Here is a 19,599-nt window from a genome sequence, read left to right as displayed (position 1 = left end):
GAAGAGGGCAGAGAGGCAGCTGTAGGCCCCGTAGAAGAGAGGAGAAGAGGGCAGAGAGGCAGCTGTAGGCCCCGTAGAAGAGAGGAGAAGAGGGCAGAGAGGCAGCTGTAGGCCCCGTAGAAGAGAGGAGAAGAGGGCAGAGAGGCAGCTGTAGGCCCCGTAGAAGAGGGCAGAGAGGCAGCTGTAGGCCCCGTAGAAGAGAGGAGAAGAGGGCAGAGAGGCAGCTGTAGGCCCCGTAGAAGAGAGGAGAAGAGGGCAGAGAGGCAGCTGTAGGCCCCGTAGAAGAGAGGAGAAGAGGGCAGAGAGGCAGCTGTAGGCCCCGTAGAAGAGAGGAGAAGAGGGCAGAGAGGCAGCTGTAGGCCCCGTAGAAGAGAGGAGAAGAGGGCAGAGAGGCAGATGTAGGCCCCGTAGAAGAGAGGAGAAGGGGGCAGAGGCAGCTGTAGGCCCCGTAGAAGAGAGGAGAAGGGGGCAGAGAGGCAGCTGTAGGCCCCGTAGAAGAGAGGAGAAGGGGGCAGAGAGGCAGCTGTAGGCCCCGTAGAAGAGAGGAGAAGGGGGCAGAGAGGCAGCTGTAGGCCCCGTAGAAGAGAGGAGAAGGGGGCAGAGAGGCAGCTGTAGGCCCCGTAGAAGAGAGGAGAAGAGGGCAGAGAGACAGCTGTAGGCCCCGTAGAAGAGAGGAGAAGGGGGCAGAGAGGCAGCTGTAGGCCCCGTAGAAGAGAAGAGGGCAGAGAGTGTTTACTGTTAATAAACAGACCCGGTCAAATGGTCCTTTAAACAAGACATCTCGCATTCACCGTCTTTGCGACACACTGTAAATGCTTGCGTTTCATTCCGTCACCATATTGCACAGAACTTTACTCAGTGGCATCATTCATACACTCTCTAAGTAGAAGTCGTAACAGCACCAAAGAGTTTTAACATCAACATCCCAGCAATACTACACTTCACCAAGATCTCGCTGACGCAGACAAATGAGGGCAGACGCACACACAAAGCAAGCAGCGCATATCTGTTCAGCAGTGTCCAAAACAACAAAGAAGATTTGTTAGAATCTGGTTCAGAACACACTGGTTCCCAGAGTGTCTCTCCCATGGCAAAGTTGCTGGGTGATAGCAATGCTAGCCATGCTAACTGGTACTAAAGTAACTGGACCAGTCCAGCAGACGGCTATGTAAGCAGTAGAGCCTGCAACACCGCTCTGCGCCAGCAGGAGGAGCAAGAGCCAGAGGAGTCTGAATGAGGGCATTGCCATTAGTGCTACTGGCCCAGAATGAAGCCCCTGAATAGGGGGAGAAAAGCGAGCAGTGAGTCCCTCCTCACCTCCTTCTGGGCGATACCCATTTTGTCCCTCCAGTGCATTAGCACGATGTCGGCCTTCTCCTTGGCAAACTTCTCCACCTCTTTGGCTGCCTTTCCCGCCACCCGCTGCCAGTCGGGCACCTTTTGCTGACCAAATTGGTCCTGTAAGGATGAGACACGAAAAGGCCGGTGAGTAAACGTTTTTAAAAAACATCCAAGCATACATTAATGTCTAAAGGTACCACAACAGTGTACGGAGCTGGTAAAGGGGAACGTCGCTATCGTCTCCGCTGCAGGTTACCGTGGCGATTTTGACATTGTCCCGGATGTGCATCCTGTCCACGTCTTTCTCCGGGACGGCATCAGGGCTGTCCAGGTACGCCAGCAGCCCCGTCGGCTGAGGGGAGAGAGATGGAGAGACAAAGAGAGAGAGAGATTGTACACTATCAAATCCCCTGCCTCTTAACCATATGGATGGTACACAAGTGAATTGCCTGAACACTCGGGCTGGGACGATAGCAGTATCGCCATACTCCTTACCATCGTGGCGAGGAAACCAAACACAAAGCAGATTTATGTTGGAAACAAACATTATGTTGTCATCCAGTCACATGCATTTATTTTCCAAGCTAGAGCACACAATATTTTACATACAGCAGGTTTTAAAAAGGACTAAAGAGTTCGGTCTGCTTTGTGTTTTCATTTGCGCCACGGTCAAAAAGATTGCTCCATTGGTATCGTCACAGCCCTACTGAACACCTGTCGGGAGCCTAACCAGTATTCTCTTGAGGAGGCTCATGGCGATGGGGTTCTCTGCTGTCCACAAGCCCACCAGGTGACGACTCAGCTGCCTGTGGAAGGAACAGTTTAAAAACCATGAGTGAATTTGTCAGAATCCTAACTTGGAATAGGGATAAGTAATGTGGACGTTTGAGTAAATCACGCATGGACGTCATGGGAGACTTGAACCCTTGGTCCTTTACCTGTTGGTGAGCATCCTCTGGTCTGAGCTGATGGTGAACATGGAGGTGTGCAGGTGTCTGGGCAGGGCTCCCTCACTCAGAGCCAGTTCCTGCATCTTAGTGGCTATCTCCTTATCCCCCTCCTAATAAACAAAACAGTCATTTATTGTTGATCATCGCCAATATAATCACAATTATCCTGTTTGTCATCATATTAAGACCTGCTACCCCCCCCCTGAACTCACCTCAATGATGGCCTTCATCACCAGGCCCGCTCCCTTCACAATGGCCATAGAGGGGTGCTGAAAAACAACAACAACTCACTGAGACAATGTTAAATGAATCCCATCAAAACAGATCGTCACACATACCTTATACTGTATACAGAGCATGTCAGGCAAAAACGGTTTGACAACGCTATTTCTTCTTTTCAAATTGTCCTCCATCTTTTAGTTTAACCCAACATCACCTTTTACTTAAGTGTTTTTCTTCCTTCCTTGTAGTGAAAAGAATATATATATATATAATATTTTTTTTTAAACATTCCCATTTCTCTTATTCTTAGCCTGGAACCCAAACTGAAACAGAGCATATCAGTTATGGATTCCAGACTACCTTTCTCTCACCCCACCTAGCTACCTGGAAGAGTTTGAAGAGGGTGCGTCCGTTGGAGGCCACCATCTCCAGCAGCATGTCAAACTGCTGTCCCTCGCTGGTCTCGCTGTAGGGGGCGCACAGGGCAAAGGTCAGGAAGTCCAGCAGCGAGCTGATCACCAGCGCCCCCGTGCCGTGGTCCTGCAGGGAGAGAGGGAGGATATAGAAGAAAAAAAATAGTTGTTAAAGAAAATAGATGGCTTCTTTTGGTTTCGCTCCCAGGTTTCAGCACCAATATCAAAAGGTAAAAAAAAAATCAGAGGCTGAAACACGTACCACGTTGCTGACGAACTTCTCCAGAAGGTTCTCCAGGAACTTCTTGGAGGACATCAGAGAGGCCTTGTTCAGTTGCTCCTGTCGCAGGTCATAGTCATCATGCATCGGCTGGAAAGGATGCAGATAATTGCCATTTAGAAAATAGTAAATAGAAATTTTGCATTACCAGCGGCAGTCACGTTATCTGTAGTGTCATGGCGTAAACACCAGAAGTGTGTGTTAGATGGTCTGTGTGTGTGTGAACTTTTTGCTCAGGGGAATGCAAATGGTACTTACACACATAAGAGCACAGAGCATGTCTATGGCGGCATGTGTCACTCCGTTGTTGTTCCTCTTCAGAGCCTTCACCGTCTTCACCCCCAACTTCTCCCGGAACCTGCAACACACACACACACAGATTAAACAAGACAAAGACTCATTCACTTCATTGACATGATATGACATGATATGGAGACAAGGGGCAGCTCATTGAGACTGGAAATTAAAAAACGCAGACAGACATTTTTAATGACATCTCTGGTCTACAAATATCATTTTAAAAGGGTCTGGGGGGGGTTCATTCTCAACTATACAGGAACAAAGAATGGAAATCCTCTCATACATCTCAGTGACCCCAGAGAAGAGACAGACAGCGTCCTGGATACATGAGAGACAGATCGAGAGAGAGAAAGAGAGACAGAAAGAGAGAGGCACACACACACACACACAGACAGAGGCGGAGAAGAGAGATGGACGTCACCTCTCTTTTGATCTCCCGGTGTGCGACACATGAAAGGAGAGTAGTAGACAGATTAAAGGAGAACAGACAGACGGAGACAAGCGAACAATCTGAGCCAGACAGACAGACGCAGTCAGTCTTAGAAGGCAGGCAGACAGAGCTAGAGAGCGCATAGACAGACCGAGGGCATACAGACAGGGAAGACAGGTAGGACATGGAAATTAGACAGAGAGGGCAGACTGAGATGTATGGATTCATATTTACGTTCCATCTGTGAATCCAGACCCTTGACCAGACCTTGGAATGACAGAGTACGTCTGTTACCTACACACTTACCACCACACTACTACACAATACTGCATAGCAACAACTATCAGTAGGAGAGGGGGGTGGAGGGAGGAGCGGAAGGACTGGGAGAACGTAGCAGAAGAGGTGAAAAGCACAAATAGTCAGAGCTTTGAAGGGAGAGAGGGTAGTGAAGGGAGAGAGGGAATTCAGGAAGAAGGGGCAGCAGTGTGTGTGTGTGTCGAGGCCTTACTTGGGAAGCTGTGTGAATGCCTGGAAGCCGGCCTTGGAGGCCACTAGGCGTCGGAGTGCCTGGAAGTGGCTCTCCAGCTCGGCGTTGGGGCCCGGCAGCTCACACTCCTGTGACAGCAGGGCCAAGACAGCATTGCTTATCAGCTTCTCCTTGTTCTCCGAAAACAGACCCTGAGAGACCGGAAGAGGAGAGGAATGTTAAAGATAGCGTAACACACACACACACAGTCGTTTGGTAGGTTTGAACACACTTACATCTTGGGTGACGGCGTGCAGCACACCACTGTAAGATACGTTAGCGTTGAATCTGAACACCGCGTCTGCAAAGTTTCCATCTGAGGGAGACAAGACAGGGACTCATGGTCAAACCCTCAGTCCTTTAGACATACAATATTAAACTGGCCATTAAAGGTCACTGATACAAAATCTGGGTTGTATGCATTAGGGCACACTGTAGAAAAACATTTCTTATTGGACAAGTTCAAATAGTCCCTCCCTCTTGCATTCTGTTTGCTTCCGTTTGGTGCTTAATGAATACACCCGTGAAAGGTGTTACTCACTAGGGGGTGTTGCCAGAAATTTGAGGTGCAGGCTCTCCACTTCCTCATCCACAGGCATGCTCAGTAGGCCCCAGCGCTGGCCCCGCTGGGTGGGGGCCATCTTCACACACACGTCCCTGTTACCCGACGCACGCACCCCGTCCAGCAGGCTGGCCATCAGGGAGTCCCTAAACACACACACACACACACACACGTCAGAGTCCGATCAATAAGATGGAGGCGCTAGGGATACAGATATGACCCACAAATACACACATTTTCAAACAAGAGAGATGTGGGATGGGTTAAATACAACACATATGAACAAATGAAGAACAGCAGAGCGTAGACTGAGACCGATAGATTTGGTGTAAAAAGAAAAAGAAAGTGTGGAAGGAAGAGGGAAAATATGGCATTCATGATACTGCATGTGTACAATAAGAGCTGTGTTTCACTGTACCTGTCTGTGGAGCAGTACTTCCTGATCTGGCCTCTGATGAACTCTATGGTGAACACCTGGGGGTTCTCCGCATCGCAGATGAGAGCAAACACCTGCAGATACACACAGCATTTCCCCCAGATGACAATTGAAAAAAACAGAGCTTCAGTCAAATTTATTTGAAAAAGACAAACATGGCATTTAACAGAGCCTGAGGCAGAGGCCGGGCCATAGAAATAGAATGGATAGGACAGCTCTGAAATCAATCAAATGTATTTATATAGCCCTTCTTACATCAGCTGATGTCCCAAAGTGCTGTAGAGAAACCCAGCCTCAAACAGCAAGCACCACAGGTGTAGAAGCATTTTAACACGCCATGGAAAATTCATCTACCAATTCTATGAGTCAGCCCCAGTGTTTATGTCGGAGTTGTTGCAGCCACCCACCTCTCCAAAGGGCTTGATGGTGACTATGTTGTAGGAAGCTGGATCTCTCTCCACCAGACATGTCTCTGTCAGGCACAGGATCCTCTTGACGGGCTCCTGTCAGGGACAAACAGCACAGAAGAAGTTAGTCTCAAGTCTATAAAGGGCCAGTTGACCACAAATAAAATGTTCATCTCAATATTCTAATTTAAAAAAAATTGCATCCTCATAAAAAGGTAAACACTAAACAGGACATTTATAAAAGTAATGGATGGCGCGATAGGGATAGGAGCGATTCTGACCGAGTGGCGTGGGGAGATCTTCTGCACCACAAACTCAGCCAGGGAGGTGATGGACTCGTCTGAGCCGTACTTCCCGAGTCGGTCCGTCACAAAGTTCTCAAAGGTCAGAGGGTCCTTTCGCAGCCGCAGCGTGATGCCGATGAAGTTGCCCGCGTGCTCAATGGCGCTTTTGATGATCTCGTCCCGGTGCTCTGACGCAAACAGGTGCTGAAGGGGGAGAGGGAGGGGGAGGGAGAGAGGAGGGGAGAGCGATAAGTAAGAGAGGTAAGAGAGGGAGGGATAGGAAGGTAGAGAGAGGAAAGTAAGGACAGAGAGAGGCAATAGGAAAGGTGGAGAGAGAGAGAGGGATGGGAAGGGGTGGGTGTGCAATACAAATGGTGAATCCGTCCTAGACAGTAGAATTTCTCAAGGGCATAAACACATTTGCACACAGACAAGCAAACCTTTAGAGCAAGGTGTCATGTAAAAACCAGCCCAGCGTGAAACGGTTCCCAGTTGTATAATTGCATGCTCGTCTCTTTATGGGGAGGGCTGAGCTCGTCTCTTTATGGGGAGGGCTGAGCTCGTCTCTTTATGGGGAGGGCTGAGCTCGTCTCTTTATGGGGAGGGCTGAGCTCGTCTCTTTACGGGGAGGGCTGAGCTCGTCTCTTTACGGGGAGGGCTGAGCTCGTCTCTTTACGGGGAGGGCTGAGCTCGTCTCTTTACGGGGAGGGCTGAGCTCGTCTCTTTATGGGGAGGGCTGAGCTCGTCTCTTTCTCGTGCGGATGTTTGTCACACCCTCCCTTGACCTTGAAAAACTGTTCTGTGAGCATGCGCATTTGTGTCACACATCTGCCAAATAAAATGGTGACCAGGAGTATTGACTGACCAATCAGAAGCTTGTTGAGGCGTGAGGTATATAGATACCTATAAATAATACATATAAATACCTGGACTCGCGCATCAAAGTGCTGAGGTTTGATGTGAGGAGAGATTTTTTGCGATTGCGCTACGTTTCCGATTGACGGTGCATATATTTGTACGCTAGCTATACAAACAAGTTAAAACTGCAAACCTCTGAGAACAAACCATCTCACCCAGTTTACAGCTAATTACACTAGTTAGCTAGCCAAATCAAGGGTGAGGGGGTGTGAAAAACATCTGCAGGAGCTCAGCCATTATTGACTCAACATTTTTACAACATGACCTCACAATCGCAAGACAAATCTGGGAACTATTTCACGCTGGAAAGATTTTCACACAACACAGGGCTCTCCCACCCTGTTCCTGGACAGCTACTGTCCTGTAGGTTTTCGTTCCAACCCGTTGTAACTTACCCGATTCAGCTTATCATCCAGTAATTATTAGAAACAGGTGCGCTAGATTACGGCTGGAATGAAAACCTACAGGACAGTAGCTGTCCAGGAACAGGGCTGAGAGCCCTGGTTTCGAGACAGACACACACAAAGACACGTAAACACACACTACCCTCTCCCCTGGGTACGTACCAGGCGGCTGAAGCCCCCATAGAGGATGCAGAAGCCCCCCTGGTAGTCGTTGACCTCTGCGAAGCCCTCCACGGAGCGGTAGTCGTAGGAGCACACCACCCGGTTGGTCTGGGGATCGATCTGGTCGATGCCCCCCGGGGTCACCTCCAGGCTCACCGACTTCCGCGTGTCGCTCCAGTGGTGCTTGTAACAGTTGTAGCGCTGACGGGAGGGACACCCATGTTAACAAAGTGGACAAAACCTGTAGCATCACTGCATGATACAGCTCTAAGCATTATCACGCCTAGCTCTGGTCCCGGGGCATTACGTGCGCAACGTCGGCAAGCCGCACGTACAGTAATGCCATGGACCAGAGCTAGGTAATGATAATGCTTAGAAAACACAATAGAGATCCATAGGGCCCTGGTCAAAAGTAGTGCACTATATAGGGAGCCATTTGGGACACATCCATTGTGCTCCTCTTCGATGAAAGGAAGTTGTATCGATCTGTGCTGTAGATGGAAGTCACCCTTAGGAGAGCAGGTGAGCAGCTGTTCTATTCCAACCTCTCCCTCTCTCACAAGGAAATGGGATTGTGCTGAAGGAGGAGAAAACACAACACGGACAGAGGCTCTGTCCCAAATGGCACCCTATTCCCTATATAGGGCACTACCTTCGACCAAAAGTAGCGCACTACATAGGTAATATGATGCCATTTGGGACAGACACAATAAAACCCTCAGGGAGTCTCCAAGACCAGCTTCAGCGCAGGAGAGGGAGAACACAGATCCTATTATTAGCGAGTCAGGAAGAAGAAATAGAGTCTGCTCCACTCTGCCCTTCCTCCTACTCTCTAGTCAACATGGCCCTACGGTGTGTGCAGGGTTTGTTTACCCATTTGTTCTGTTCCCCCACCTTTTATTCATTCATTCGTTCATGTCGGCATTCACATCATTCCATTCTCCTCTGTAGTGAGATCATGCATTCTGTCTCCTTTCCCTCTTTTGTTCAGGTCTTCATTCCCTCACTCCTTTACCTCATTCAATACTCACCCTGCCAGTTATCTTTCCCTCAGAGAAGTCTGTCCTGAATCTCTGCAGAGAGAATGGGAGATCAGAGTAAACATGTAATCTGGGCCCGTATTCATAAAACTTCTGAGTGCTGATCTAAGACTCGTTTAGCCAGCTCATAATGAAGATGACGTGGACAGGGGGGGGACCGGATCCAACAGCAGTACTATATCTCTGCAACACTTTATGAATACGAGCCGTGATGCATTGCCATCCATTTAAATTCCTCCTGAAGCACTGTATCCTTTTAAGTTAGGTGATTGAGAGATCCTTTGAATAAGTTGACTTAGGCTGTTGAACACAAACAGAGTTTGATTGAGAAAAAAAAAAAAAAAAACTGGCCTTGATATCTGGGTGCTGGACGCAAGCCCTGATATATTGGTTCTCACAGAGACTTGCCCGAATTAGTCGGTGTCTGATAAGGACATTAATATTTGTGGTTACAATATCTTCAGTTTAGATTGAAAAAAATGGTGAGGAATGGCTAATTATGTAAAAACAACATTCACGTCATCATGTAGTCTAAATTTGACCGTTCCCAAGAAATTTGAGATGCTGGTTGTATGCATTTATTTGTTGCTGGGATTTACTGATATCCCACAATGTCGTACTGTACTTTAGGGCCCTGTACTTTTTACCATCTATATAAATAATATTGGTTTGTCTGGAAGAAATTGTAACCTCCACTTGTCTGCGGACGATACTGTTGTATATTCTGTTGCCCATTCTGTTGACAAGGCTCTTTCTGATCCTCACCTTACAGAAAACCTTGATTGCCCTCCAGCTAGTATTGAAAGCGGATAAAAAATTAAGTGTGTTTTCTAGGGCGTACAATCATTTTTCAACTGTTTTAAGCATCTGTACCTTGGATGGTACCCATATTGACTGTGTAACTGCTTACAATTACCCGGGCATCTGGATCGACGACTCGGGTTTCTTCTATAGAAACAGGTAATGCATCTCGCTTAACAATAGAAAGCAGAACATTCAGTCAACGTTCCTACCGGTCCTAGTCTACGGCAACATTAATTTAATGCAGCTGCCAACACACTCAACCCACCGGATGCAGTTCATCACAGTCTACTAGGCTTCATTACGGCTGACAGGTTCTGTACACATCACGGCATTCTGTATCAGAAAGTAGGTAGGCCATATTTGACATCTCAGATTGATGTACTGCTCTCTTTTTGTTTATAAAGGTCTTTCACAAAAACTCCATTGTTAATAACATTTAGACACACAAGCGCCTTCAGAAAGTATTCACACCCCTGGACTTTCTCCACATTTTGTTCTGTTTCAGCCTGTATTTAAAATGGATTCAATTGAAATTGAGTTGCTTGATTACTAAGATTACTCTGTGTAATAATAGTGTTTAACATGATTTTTTAATAACTACCTCATCTCTCTGTACCCCCACACAATTATCTGTAAGGCCCTTTCAAAACACAGATTCAACCACAAATACCAGGGAGGTTTTTTTAATGCCTCGCAAAGGCCCCACCTATTGGTAGATGGGTAAACAATTAATAAAAAGTATGACATTGAATATCCCTTTGAGCATGGTGAAGTTATTCATTACATTTTGGATGGTGTATCAATACACCCTGTCAATACAAAGATACAGGTGTTCTTCCCAACTCAGTTGCCAGAAAGGAAGGAAACCGCTCAGGGATTTCACCATGAGGCCAATGGTGACTAAAACCATTAGAGTTTAATGGCTGTGATAGGAGAAAACTGAGGATGGCTCAACAACATTGTAGTTACTCCACAATACTACCCTTATTGACAGTGAGAAGGAGGAAGCCTGTACCGTTTGCAACAAGGCACTAAAGTAATATTGCAAAAAAATGTGGCAAAGCAATTCACTTTTTGTCCTGAATGCAAAGTGTTATGTTTGGGGCAAATCCAATACATTACTGAGTAGTACCACTTTCCATATTTTTAAGCATCGTGGTGGCTGCACCAGGTTTTGGGTACCGTGTAATCGTTAAGGACTGGGAATCAGAATGGAGCTAAGCACAGGTAAAATTCTAGAGGAAAACTTGGTTCAGTCTGCTTCCCACCAGACACTGGGAGATGAATTCACCTTTCAGCAGGACAATTTAAAACACAAGATCAAATCTACTCTGGAGTTGCTTACCAAGACAACAGAACTTTCCTGAGTGGCCGAGTTACAGTTTTGACTCAAATCTGCTTGAAATTCTATGGTAAAGACGTGAAAATTGTTGTCTCAAAATGATCAACAACCAATTTGACAGTGCTTGAAGAATAATGGATCAATATTGTACAATCCAGGTGTGCAAAGTTCTTAGAGACATACCCAGAAAGACTCACAGCTGTAATCCCTACCAAAGGTAGGAAATGGAAATGTAGGAAATTTCCTACAATGTATTGACTCAGGGATGTGAATACTAACGTAAATTAGATATTTCTATTTCATTTTTTTTTATACATCTGCAAAAATGTATAAAACATTTTCACTCTGTCATCATGGGGTATTGTGTGCAGATGGGTGAGAAAAAAAGCTATATTTAATTCAATCTGTAACAACAATATCCGGAATAAATCAAGGGGTATGAATACTTTCTGAAGGCACTGTACAGCTTAACATACCCGGTCTCAAAACCCGGTCAAACATACCTTCGGTCTCTACAAAGTTATTTAAATAAGATTAGTTTTTTTTGGTGCCTCTAGGGCATTTCAGACGGCTGATTGATGAATGTGTTTGTTTTCTATGACTGTTTTGTATCTCTGTTCTGCTTTTCATATTGTACTGATGTGTATAGTTTTGTAATTACATGGCTCATCTATAAAAGAGAACTTAGTCTCAGCATGACTCCATGTCAAAATAAAGGTGGAGAAAAATATGCTGGTCGAATTTGCATATACTCACTAGAAAGAGAAACTTGAGTCTTATGGGAAATATCAGGCTCATTAAAAAGAGAATCTCTTACACCTCCTCAGAATACCAATGTCATCAACACATTTTGTTTTCTGCATGGTGTGAGAACCGGCTGTGACAAGGGACCTGTAACTTGCAAGCGCCATCATTTTTTGCTACATTTTCAGACAATGAGCGTTTTTGCAGCTATTTGTTTTTTCACCGCCACTGCAATTTAGGTGTGTGTGTGTGTGTGTGTGTGTGTGTGTGTGTGTGTGTGTGTGTGTGCACCTTCTTGACAATTTCATTGCTTTTAATTAGGGCTGTAAACTTAACGTGTTAATAACGCTTGACATGTTCATCGGCAAAAAAAAGTTGATGCTGTTAATCACGCCTCCATTTCTTCACCGCACGGAGCATTTTAACCCCCCGGAGTCTAAGGGGGATTCTTTAAGACAAGATATGGAATTGTTTTAAGATGGTCATACACCAAGGATTATTTAGCTTTTGAATTGGAATTTTACAACCACTTTAGGTATAAAATAATAAATACTTTGTTGGGGGATGACACACTGAATTTGGCCTTACTGCTATTAGCCCATAGACCAGCATTGAATAACAGATTCATACATGGAAAAACATGTTTCAAAAATACGTTTGTTTTGAAGTGTATACCTGAGCGATATAATAAAGATCAGGAAATAAAAACATTTTGCAACCATATTTAAGCCCTTTTTATAGGCACTAAACTACTTCCATATAAAAAAATATAAAAAAAACACTGGTAGCTGGGCAACCTTCAGACTATTCTTGTGAGCGTCCTAGAGCAAAACAACGGACATGTTAGCGAGAGTCTCCCCTTTCAACAGAGCGGTCAAATGAGTGTGTGTAGCCTCTCCACTGGTATTCTCTGCCTCTAACCCTATTACTGGGGTTGAGTCCCTGGCTTACTAGTGCGCTTACATGCCGTCCCTAGGAAGGGTGCGTCACTTGAGTGGGTTGAGTCACAGACATGATCTTTCTGTCCAGTTTTGCACCCCCCCCCCCCCCCCCCCTCTCTCGCTCTCGTGTAGAGACGGAGATCTTTGTGGACTATACTTAGTCTTGTCTCAGGGTACTAAGTTGGTGGTGTGTTGATATCCCTCTAGCGGTGTGGGGGACGTGCTTTGGCAAAGTGGGTGGGGTTATATCCTGCCTGGTTGGCCCAGTCCGGGGGGTATCATCGGACGAGGCCACAGTGTTCCCCGACCCACCAGTTTCAGCCTCCATTATCTATGCTGCAATAGTCTAAGTGCCAGGGTGCTAGGGTCAGTCCGTTATATCTGGCGTAATTCTCCTGTCTTATCCAGTGTCCTTTGTGAATTTAAGTGTGCTCCCTCTAATTCTCTCCCCCTCCTGGAGGACCTGAGCACTAGGACCATGCCTCAGGACTACCTGGCCTGATGACTCCTGGCTGCCCCCAGTCTTGCTGCTGTTTCAGTTGCTACCTTTGTCCTGGAACGGCTGTTTTCGATTCTCTCTCTACCACACCTGCTGTCTCGACTTCAATGCTTGCTTATGAAAAGCCAACTGACTCCTGAGGTACTGACCTGTTGCACCCTCTACAACCACTGTGATTATTTTTGACCGGGTTGGTCATATATGAACATTTGAACATCTTGAAGAACAATCTGTCCTTAATGGCCATGTACTCTTATAACCTCCACTCGGCACAGCCGGAAGAGGACTGGCCACTCCTCAGAGCCTGGTTCCTCTCTAGGTTTCTGCCTTTCTAGGCAGTTATTCCTAGCCACCATGCTTCTACATCGCTTGCTGTTTGGGGTTCTAGGCGGGCTTCTGTACAGCACGTTGTGACATCTTCTGATGTAAAAAGGGCTTTATAAATACATTTGATCGATTGATTGATTGCAGCCCAAGCTTTCGGACTCCACAAACAGAAGTTGGCAGATCGTCAGTATCAACTCCAGGGGGGGGGGGGGGGGGGGGGTCAAAAAGCAAAACGAAGAACATTGTTTTCGTGAGTGTGTGTGTGAGAGTCAAAACCATAGAGGAGAGGAGTCAAAACCATTCAGACACTATAGAGGTTTTCTTGAGACCAATTGTCAGGAAATCTCCTGGTCTGACGAACACCGCTGTAGCTCTGCCACCTTCCACTGCAGAAGGCCGTCAAATGGCGGATTGAAATGCAGCAAAGTAAAAAAAAAAAAAACAGAAAAATGGATTGCTAGCTTAGAAAAGAGAGGGAGTGTAGTTATCTAAACAGTACAGATGGTTAGTGTTTTCCTAACATTGTTAGACAAGTTTAAAAGCTCTTTGTATCCATAGCGCCAGTTATTTATTCCTATACTCACACTCATTTAGAACATGCTACTAAAACATTCTGATAAGTGTTTTCCATCCCTTACAATCAAAGAATAGTATGCCTGTAACTCAATGCACTGCTTTTTAAATGGAAAAATATTTTCTTCAGGGCCAAACTTGATTTGTGATTAAATCGCAATTAAGTAATGCCATTAATGATTTGTATCATGTGACAGCCCTAATTTTATTATATGCGACGGTGTTTCTAAAGCGGCCAACAGTCGGCCACTGTTGCTAACGTGTTGAGCGTTCTCATGAAAAAAATCATGGCTGATGCTACACATGGGTTCTGGTGGTGTGAGGTGAGTGTAGTTCCCAGTACAACATACTAAAAAAAATGGCAATCTGGGATTCAAAGAACTACTAAGCAGTCATCCCACCACTTTTTGGGGAAAACAGCTGAGGGGGTGGGGCTTAAGAAATGTAACCCCTCTCAATGTATAGATGGCACTATGGACAGACCACCCATGATATCAAAATGCTAGCTTGAGCCATGTTTAAGTTATACAATGTTATTCTTAAAATTCTATGGTTTACAAACAATCAATGAAAAAAAAGCTTATATTTGGGTTGTAATGAGGTAAAGCAGTTAAACCAAGCTCCTTAGGTATTTATTAAAGTATATCCTTCCAGAACCAATGGTGTGTTCTCTCACCAGTGCCTCTGTGAGCAGCTCTGTCCGGTGCTCTGTGGAGAACTTGAGCGTTTCAGACTTTTTGCCACTGCCCTTACGGAATGTGAGGTTGAACTCGGTGCCCTGGCCCTTTCCCACCGGGGTGATGCCACAGATGTCCCCGTATGGCCACTACAGGGCACCACAGAGAGTGAGACAGAGAGACCAACATGTCACGTGTCAACAAGTCACATTCCATAACAGTGAAAATGACAGTTCATAGATGTTCATCAACTTGGTGACAGGGGATATGCTGAACAAAACCATAACCACTGGGATATTTAGGACTAAACAGAAAAAAATATGTTGACAGTCATCACATAATGGTACTCATCACATAGACAATGTCACATGACTCAGACTGAGGAAACGTGACGGGATTAAAGAGGAGTCCCCTGACCTGGTTTGTGACTTCGAGCGTGGTGGGGTTGTACGTGGTAATGCCATGAGTGCCCACGGAGAAGACTCGTTTGTACCTGGAACAGAGAAGAGGGGAGCTCAGTAAGTCCGATACCTACTTACATAACATTTGATATACAAGGATCTACAAGACACAGGAGGTAGCTTAACACTCAAAACAATGTCTGCACCTCAAAATGGTACCCAATTCCCTACATAGTGTATTACATTTGACCAGAGGCAGAGACTTATGGGCCCTGGTCAAAGGTGGAGCGGTATAAAGGTAATAGCAGGGCCGTAACAGTCATGGACTTTTAGATGACTGTTATTGTTCTGCAAATGAACTCAAGGCAACCAGAGTGGTTGTAGAGTCAATGTTACCGCGGAAACTGACTCAACCACACCTTTGCTAGGCCTTCCTGTCTGCAGTCAGCTGTTCGCACCACACAAAAAACAAATAAATACATACAAATAAATAAAACAAATAAATATATATATTCATATAAAATACATACACTTTTTTTACGGTTTTGACAGTTATTTTATTTTCATGACGATGTTCATCCATAATCGTCAGTTGCACAATTATACGGTCATTGTGCCAGCACCTAGGTAATACGGTGCCATTTGGAATGCAGACAATCCGTGCGGAGTGGACTGTGGAGAACTGCAGTGAGGGATGTGGTGGACATGATTGCCCTTGCTGTAGCCTAAGTGGTGGTATTTCTGAAGTGACAAAGATTAGCTTAGCATTGGCTTGGCTTGTGAATTCCATTAGCATTGATAAAATGATGCTAACATTGTTCCCCGTTAGTCAACGCTCCACAAATTACCTACCGAGCTGGAAATAACCATGGCGAAATACAGTGCCTTGCGAAAGTATTCGGCCCCCTTGAACTTTGCGACCTTTTGCCACATTTCAGGCTTCAAACATAAAGATTTAAACTGTATTTTTTTGTGAAGAATCAACAACAAGTGGGACACAATCATGAGGTGGAACGACATTTATTGGATATTTCAAACTTTTTTAACAAATCAAAAACTGAAAAATTGGCCGTGCAAAATTATTCAGCCCCTTTACTTTCAGTGCAGCAAACTCTCTCCAGAAGTTCAGTGAGGATCTCTGAATGATCCAATGTTGACCTAAATGACTACTGACGATAAATACAATCCACCTGTGTGTAATCAAGTCTCCGTATAAATGCACCTGCACTGTGATAGTCTCAGAGGTCCGTTAAAAGCACAGAGAGCATCATGAAGAACAAGGAACACACCAGGCAGGTCCGAGATACTGTTGTGAAGAAGTTTAAAGCCGGATTTGGATACAAAAAGATTTCCCAAGCTTTAAACATCCCACGGAGCACTGTGCAAGCGATAATATTGAAATCGAAGGAGTATCAGACCACTGCAAATCTACCAAGACCTGGCCGTCCCTCTAAACTTTCAGCTCATACAAGGAGAAGACTGATCAGAGATGCAGCCAAGAGGCCCATGATCACTCTGGATGAACTGCAGAGATCTACAGCAGAGGTGGGAGACTCTGTCCATAAGACAACAATCAGTCGTATATTGCACAAATCTGGCCTTTATGGAAGAGTGGCAAGAAGAAAGCCATTTCTTAAAGATATCCATAAAAAGTGTCGTTTAAAGTTTGCCACAAGCCACCTGGGAGACACACCAAACATGTGGAAGAAGGTGCTCTGGTCAGATGAAACCAAAATTGAACTTTTTGGCAACAATGCAAAACGTTATGTTTGGCGTAAAAGCAACACAGCTCATCACTCTGAACACACCATCCCCACTGTCAAACATGGTGGTGGCAGCATCATGGTTTGGGCCTGCTTTTCTTCAGCAGGGACAGGGAAGATGGTTAAAATTGATGGGAAGATGGATGGAGCCAAATACAGGACCATTCTGGAAGAAAACCTGATGGAGTCTGCAAAAGACCTGAGACTGGGACGGAGATTTGTCTTCCAACAAGACAATGATCCAAAACATAAAGCAAAATCTACAATGGAATGGTTCAAAAATAAACATATCCAGGTGTTAGAATGGCCAAGTCAAAGTCCAGACCTGAATCCAATCGAGAATCTGTGGAAAGAACTGAAAACTGCTGTTCACAAATGCTCTCCATCCAACCTCACTGAGCTCGAGCTGTTTTGCAAGGAGGAATGGGGAAAAAATTCAGTCTCTCGATGTGCAAAACTGATAGAGACATACCCCAAGCGACTTACAGCTGTAATCGCAGCAAAAGGTGGCGCTACAAAGTATTAACTTAAGGGGGCTGAATAATTTTGCACGCCCAATTTTTCAGTTTTTGATTTGTTAAAAAAGTTTGAAATATCCAATAAATGTCATTCCACTTCATGATTGTGTCCCACTTGTTGTTGATTCTTCACAAAAAATACAGTTTTATATCTTTATGTTTGAAGCCTGAAATGTGGCAAAAGGTCGCAAAGTTCAAGGGGGCCGAATACTTTCGCAAGGCACTGTAAATACCTATTACGTCTGGGGAGTTTGACACTGGACAGAGTGGGACCAATGGACCAGGGAACTTGTGTACATCCAAAATGGCACCCTATTCCCTAGTGCACTACTTTTGACCAGAGCCCTATGCGCGATGAGGGGAATATGGTGCTATTTTCAGAGGCAGACGTTTATTCTGTACCAATACGGATGAGTGGAGCGCTGAAAAACTGATCGTGTTTTGTCACTGGAACTGAATAACCATCCATCCATCCATAGTCTAGGGATGTAACGGTACACAGCATGTTATCGAACCATTCGGTACGCACCCACGGTTCAATACGCACACTTGAACCGCGGAATTACGGTATGCCTGTCATTTTCCTATCATTTCCAAAACGTGCCAATTGCGCTGCAGACTACACACACATTGTACATTCAGATCCATAGAACCAGACGAGCAGCTTGTGGCAAACTTTACTCCACAGCAATGTCTCAAAATGTACATGCCGCAACCCCCTCCCACCTCCCCCCCTTAAAACAACTAATGGACGATTTGTAATGACATCTCAGTTGGAAACCTCACTAAAGGGGCCCCATGAATAGATGGGAAACTAAAAACAAATATTATCTCAGCTCCGACGTGACAAAGGCGAGCGCTAGCGAGACAGAGGGAAGCAAATTTGAAGAGGCACCGACCTCTCAAATCAGCTGTGTGGGAACATTTTGAATTCAGCATTCAATACAATGACGAGGGTAAGAAGCATTGCTTTGCCACTGTCGGCTACTCGAGTGGAAACACTTCTAACATGATGTGTCATTTACATCACCAGGCCGTATCCCTTGCAGGTGGAGCTGGAGCAAGGAGAGTCAACTCGTTTGCAAAAACACAATCTCTCGCTGCTGCCTTCCAACAACAATTTGCGACAAATTCAGAAAAACTAAGAATTAACGAACGCAGTGGGAGTATTCAAAGCCAAAGATTTACCGCCCTATTCGGTGGTTACTGACTGGGGATTTCGTCACCGGATGAAAAAAAAAATTTGCCGGGTTACAACGTCCCCTCCCGCACACATTTCAGCAGCCAAGCAATGCCCAAACTCTGTGAAACATCACGGAGAGAAATGAAAACAAATTGACACAGACACCCTATCTAGCTCTCTCCACTGATAGTAGGCCCTCCAGAGCAACTCAAAGCTACCTCACTGTGACGGTTCACTATGTACTGGATTGGGTGATTAAGAGCTACAGGTTGTCAAAGCTAACAAGCACTTTTCATTTTAAAATGTTTTTCCTCCCTTTTATTTCATATAGTAGAGACAGAAACCAGGCCTACTCAGTCCTGCTGCCATTTTTCTGACTGGAAAGTTTTATTTGTCTATAGGCAAAAATAAAGAGCTCATTGTTTAAAGGGTGATGTGTTATTTTTTTTCTTAAATATAAAAAGATACCAAAACCGTACCGTTACTCACAAACCGTGATACATACCGAACTGTGGGCCCACTGTACCATTGCATTCCTAATACATACATAAACCAAGTAGTAGCTGACACTGAGGGAGACGGTGGTATAAGCCAAGGGAAGTGTCCCCCGAGATCTATGAGAAATGCAACCACATGCCACATTCAGAGGAAGTAGAAAAGGACAGTCACTGTAAAGCTGACTGTTTATAAACAGAGTGTAAAAAACATTAGGAACATCTTCCTAATATTGAGTTGCACCCCCTTTTGCCCTCAGAAGAGCCTCAATTTGTCAGGGCATGGACTCTACAAGGTGTTGAAAGCATTCCACAGGGATGCTGGCCCATGTTGACTCCAATGCTTCCCACAGTTGTGTCAAGTTGGCTGGATGTCCTTTGGGTGATGGACCATTCTTGATACACACGGGGAAACTTGTTTGACACACAGACTAGTGCGCCTGGCACCTACTACCCAGGGTTTCCGTTGGCCGGTAATAGACAACTTTTGGCCGATAAAAAAATTGAAAAGCCTGGAGAAGAAATACCATTGTGAAATAATGCATTTTAGCCTTTCATTGATGGAAATACCAGTCGATATACATACATTTGACTGATCATGCTTATCGGTCTATATGTTAATTTGCATCATTTTGTGGAATTAAATCGGCGCATGTAC

General features: G+C 45.2%; 1 protein-coding gene across 13 annotated transcripts in view; it reads right to left on the bottom strand.

Moving 5' to 3' along the window:
* LOC110489893 (dnaJ homolog subfamily C member 13) overlaps positions 1–19,599 on the bottom strand; it is a 53,097-nt gene that overhangs the window by 18,241 nt on the left and 15,257 nt on the right. For 12 of the 13 annotated variants that reach the window (XR_016486626.1, XR_016486627.1, XR_016486624.1 and 9 more), the window contains exons 3-20: positions 15,000–15,075; positions 14,582–14,731; positions 8,667–8,708; positions 7,636–7,836; positions 6,149–6,355; positions 5,868–5,963; positions 5,443–5,534; positions 5,004–5,170; positions 4,699–4,778; positions 4,445–4,614; positions 3,465–3,564; positions 3,189–3,296; positions 2,898–3,053; positions 2,504–2,560; positions 2,280–2,401; positions 2,072–2,147; positions 1,598–1,693; positions 1,318–1,458 (exon numbers count right to left, since the gene is read on the bottom strand). Coding sequence is in view for 9 of the 13 variants with exons in the window: in XM_090199705.1 (XP_090055831.1) it covers positions 1,318–1,458; positions 1,598–1,693; positions 2,072–2,147; positions 2,280–2,401; positions 2,504–2,560; positions 2,898–3,053; positions 3,189–3,296; positions 3,465–3,564; positions 4,445–4,614; positions 4,699–4,778; positions 5,004–5,170; positions 5,443–5,534; positions 5,868–5,963; positions 6,149–6,355; positions 7,636–7,836; positions 8,667–8,708; positions 14,582–14,731; positions 15,000–15,075 (2,137 nt within the window). In the remaining 4 variants the exon portion in view is untranslated. Of the gene's footprint in view, positions 1–1,317; positions 1,459–1,597; positions 1,694–2,071; positions 2,148–2,279; positions 2,402–2,503; positions 2,561–2,897; positions 3,054–3,188; positions 3,297–3,464; positions 3,565–4,170; positions 4,204–4,444; positions 4,615–4,698; positions 4,779–5,003; positions 5,171–5,442; positions 5,535–5,867; positions 5,964–6,148; positions 6,356–7,635; positions 7,837–8,666; positions 8,709–14,581; positions 14,732–14,999; positions 15,076–19,599 lie in introns of all 13 variants that reach the window. The other variant, XM_021562853.3, reaches the window with a different exon arrangement.

The sequence above is a fragment of the Oncorhynchus mykiss genome, chromosome 15 (assembly GCF_057628025.1).
Source record: "Oncorhynchus mykiss isolate SJ-2025 chromosome 15, ASM5762802v1, whole genome shotgun sequence".
NCBI lineage: Eukaryota > Metazoa > Chordata > Actinopteri > Salmoniformes > Salmonidae > Oncorhynchus > Oncorhynchus mykiss.
This window is presented reverse-complemented; position numbering and strand designations above follow the sequence as displayed.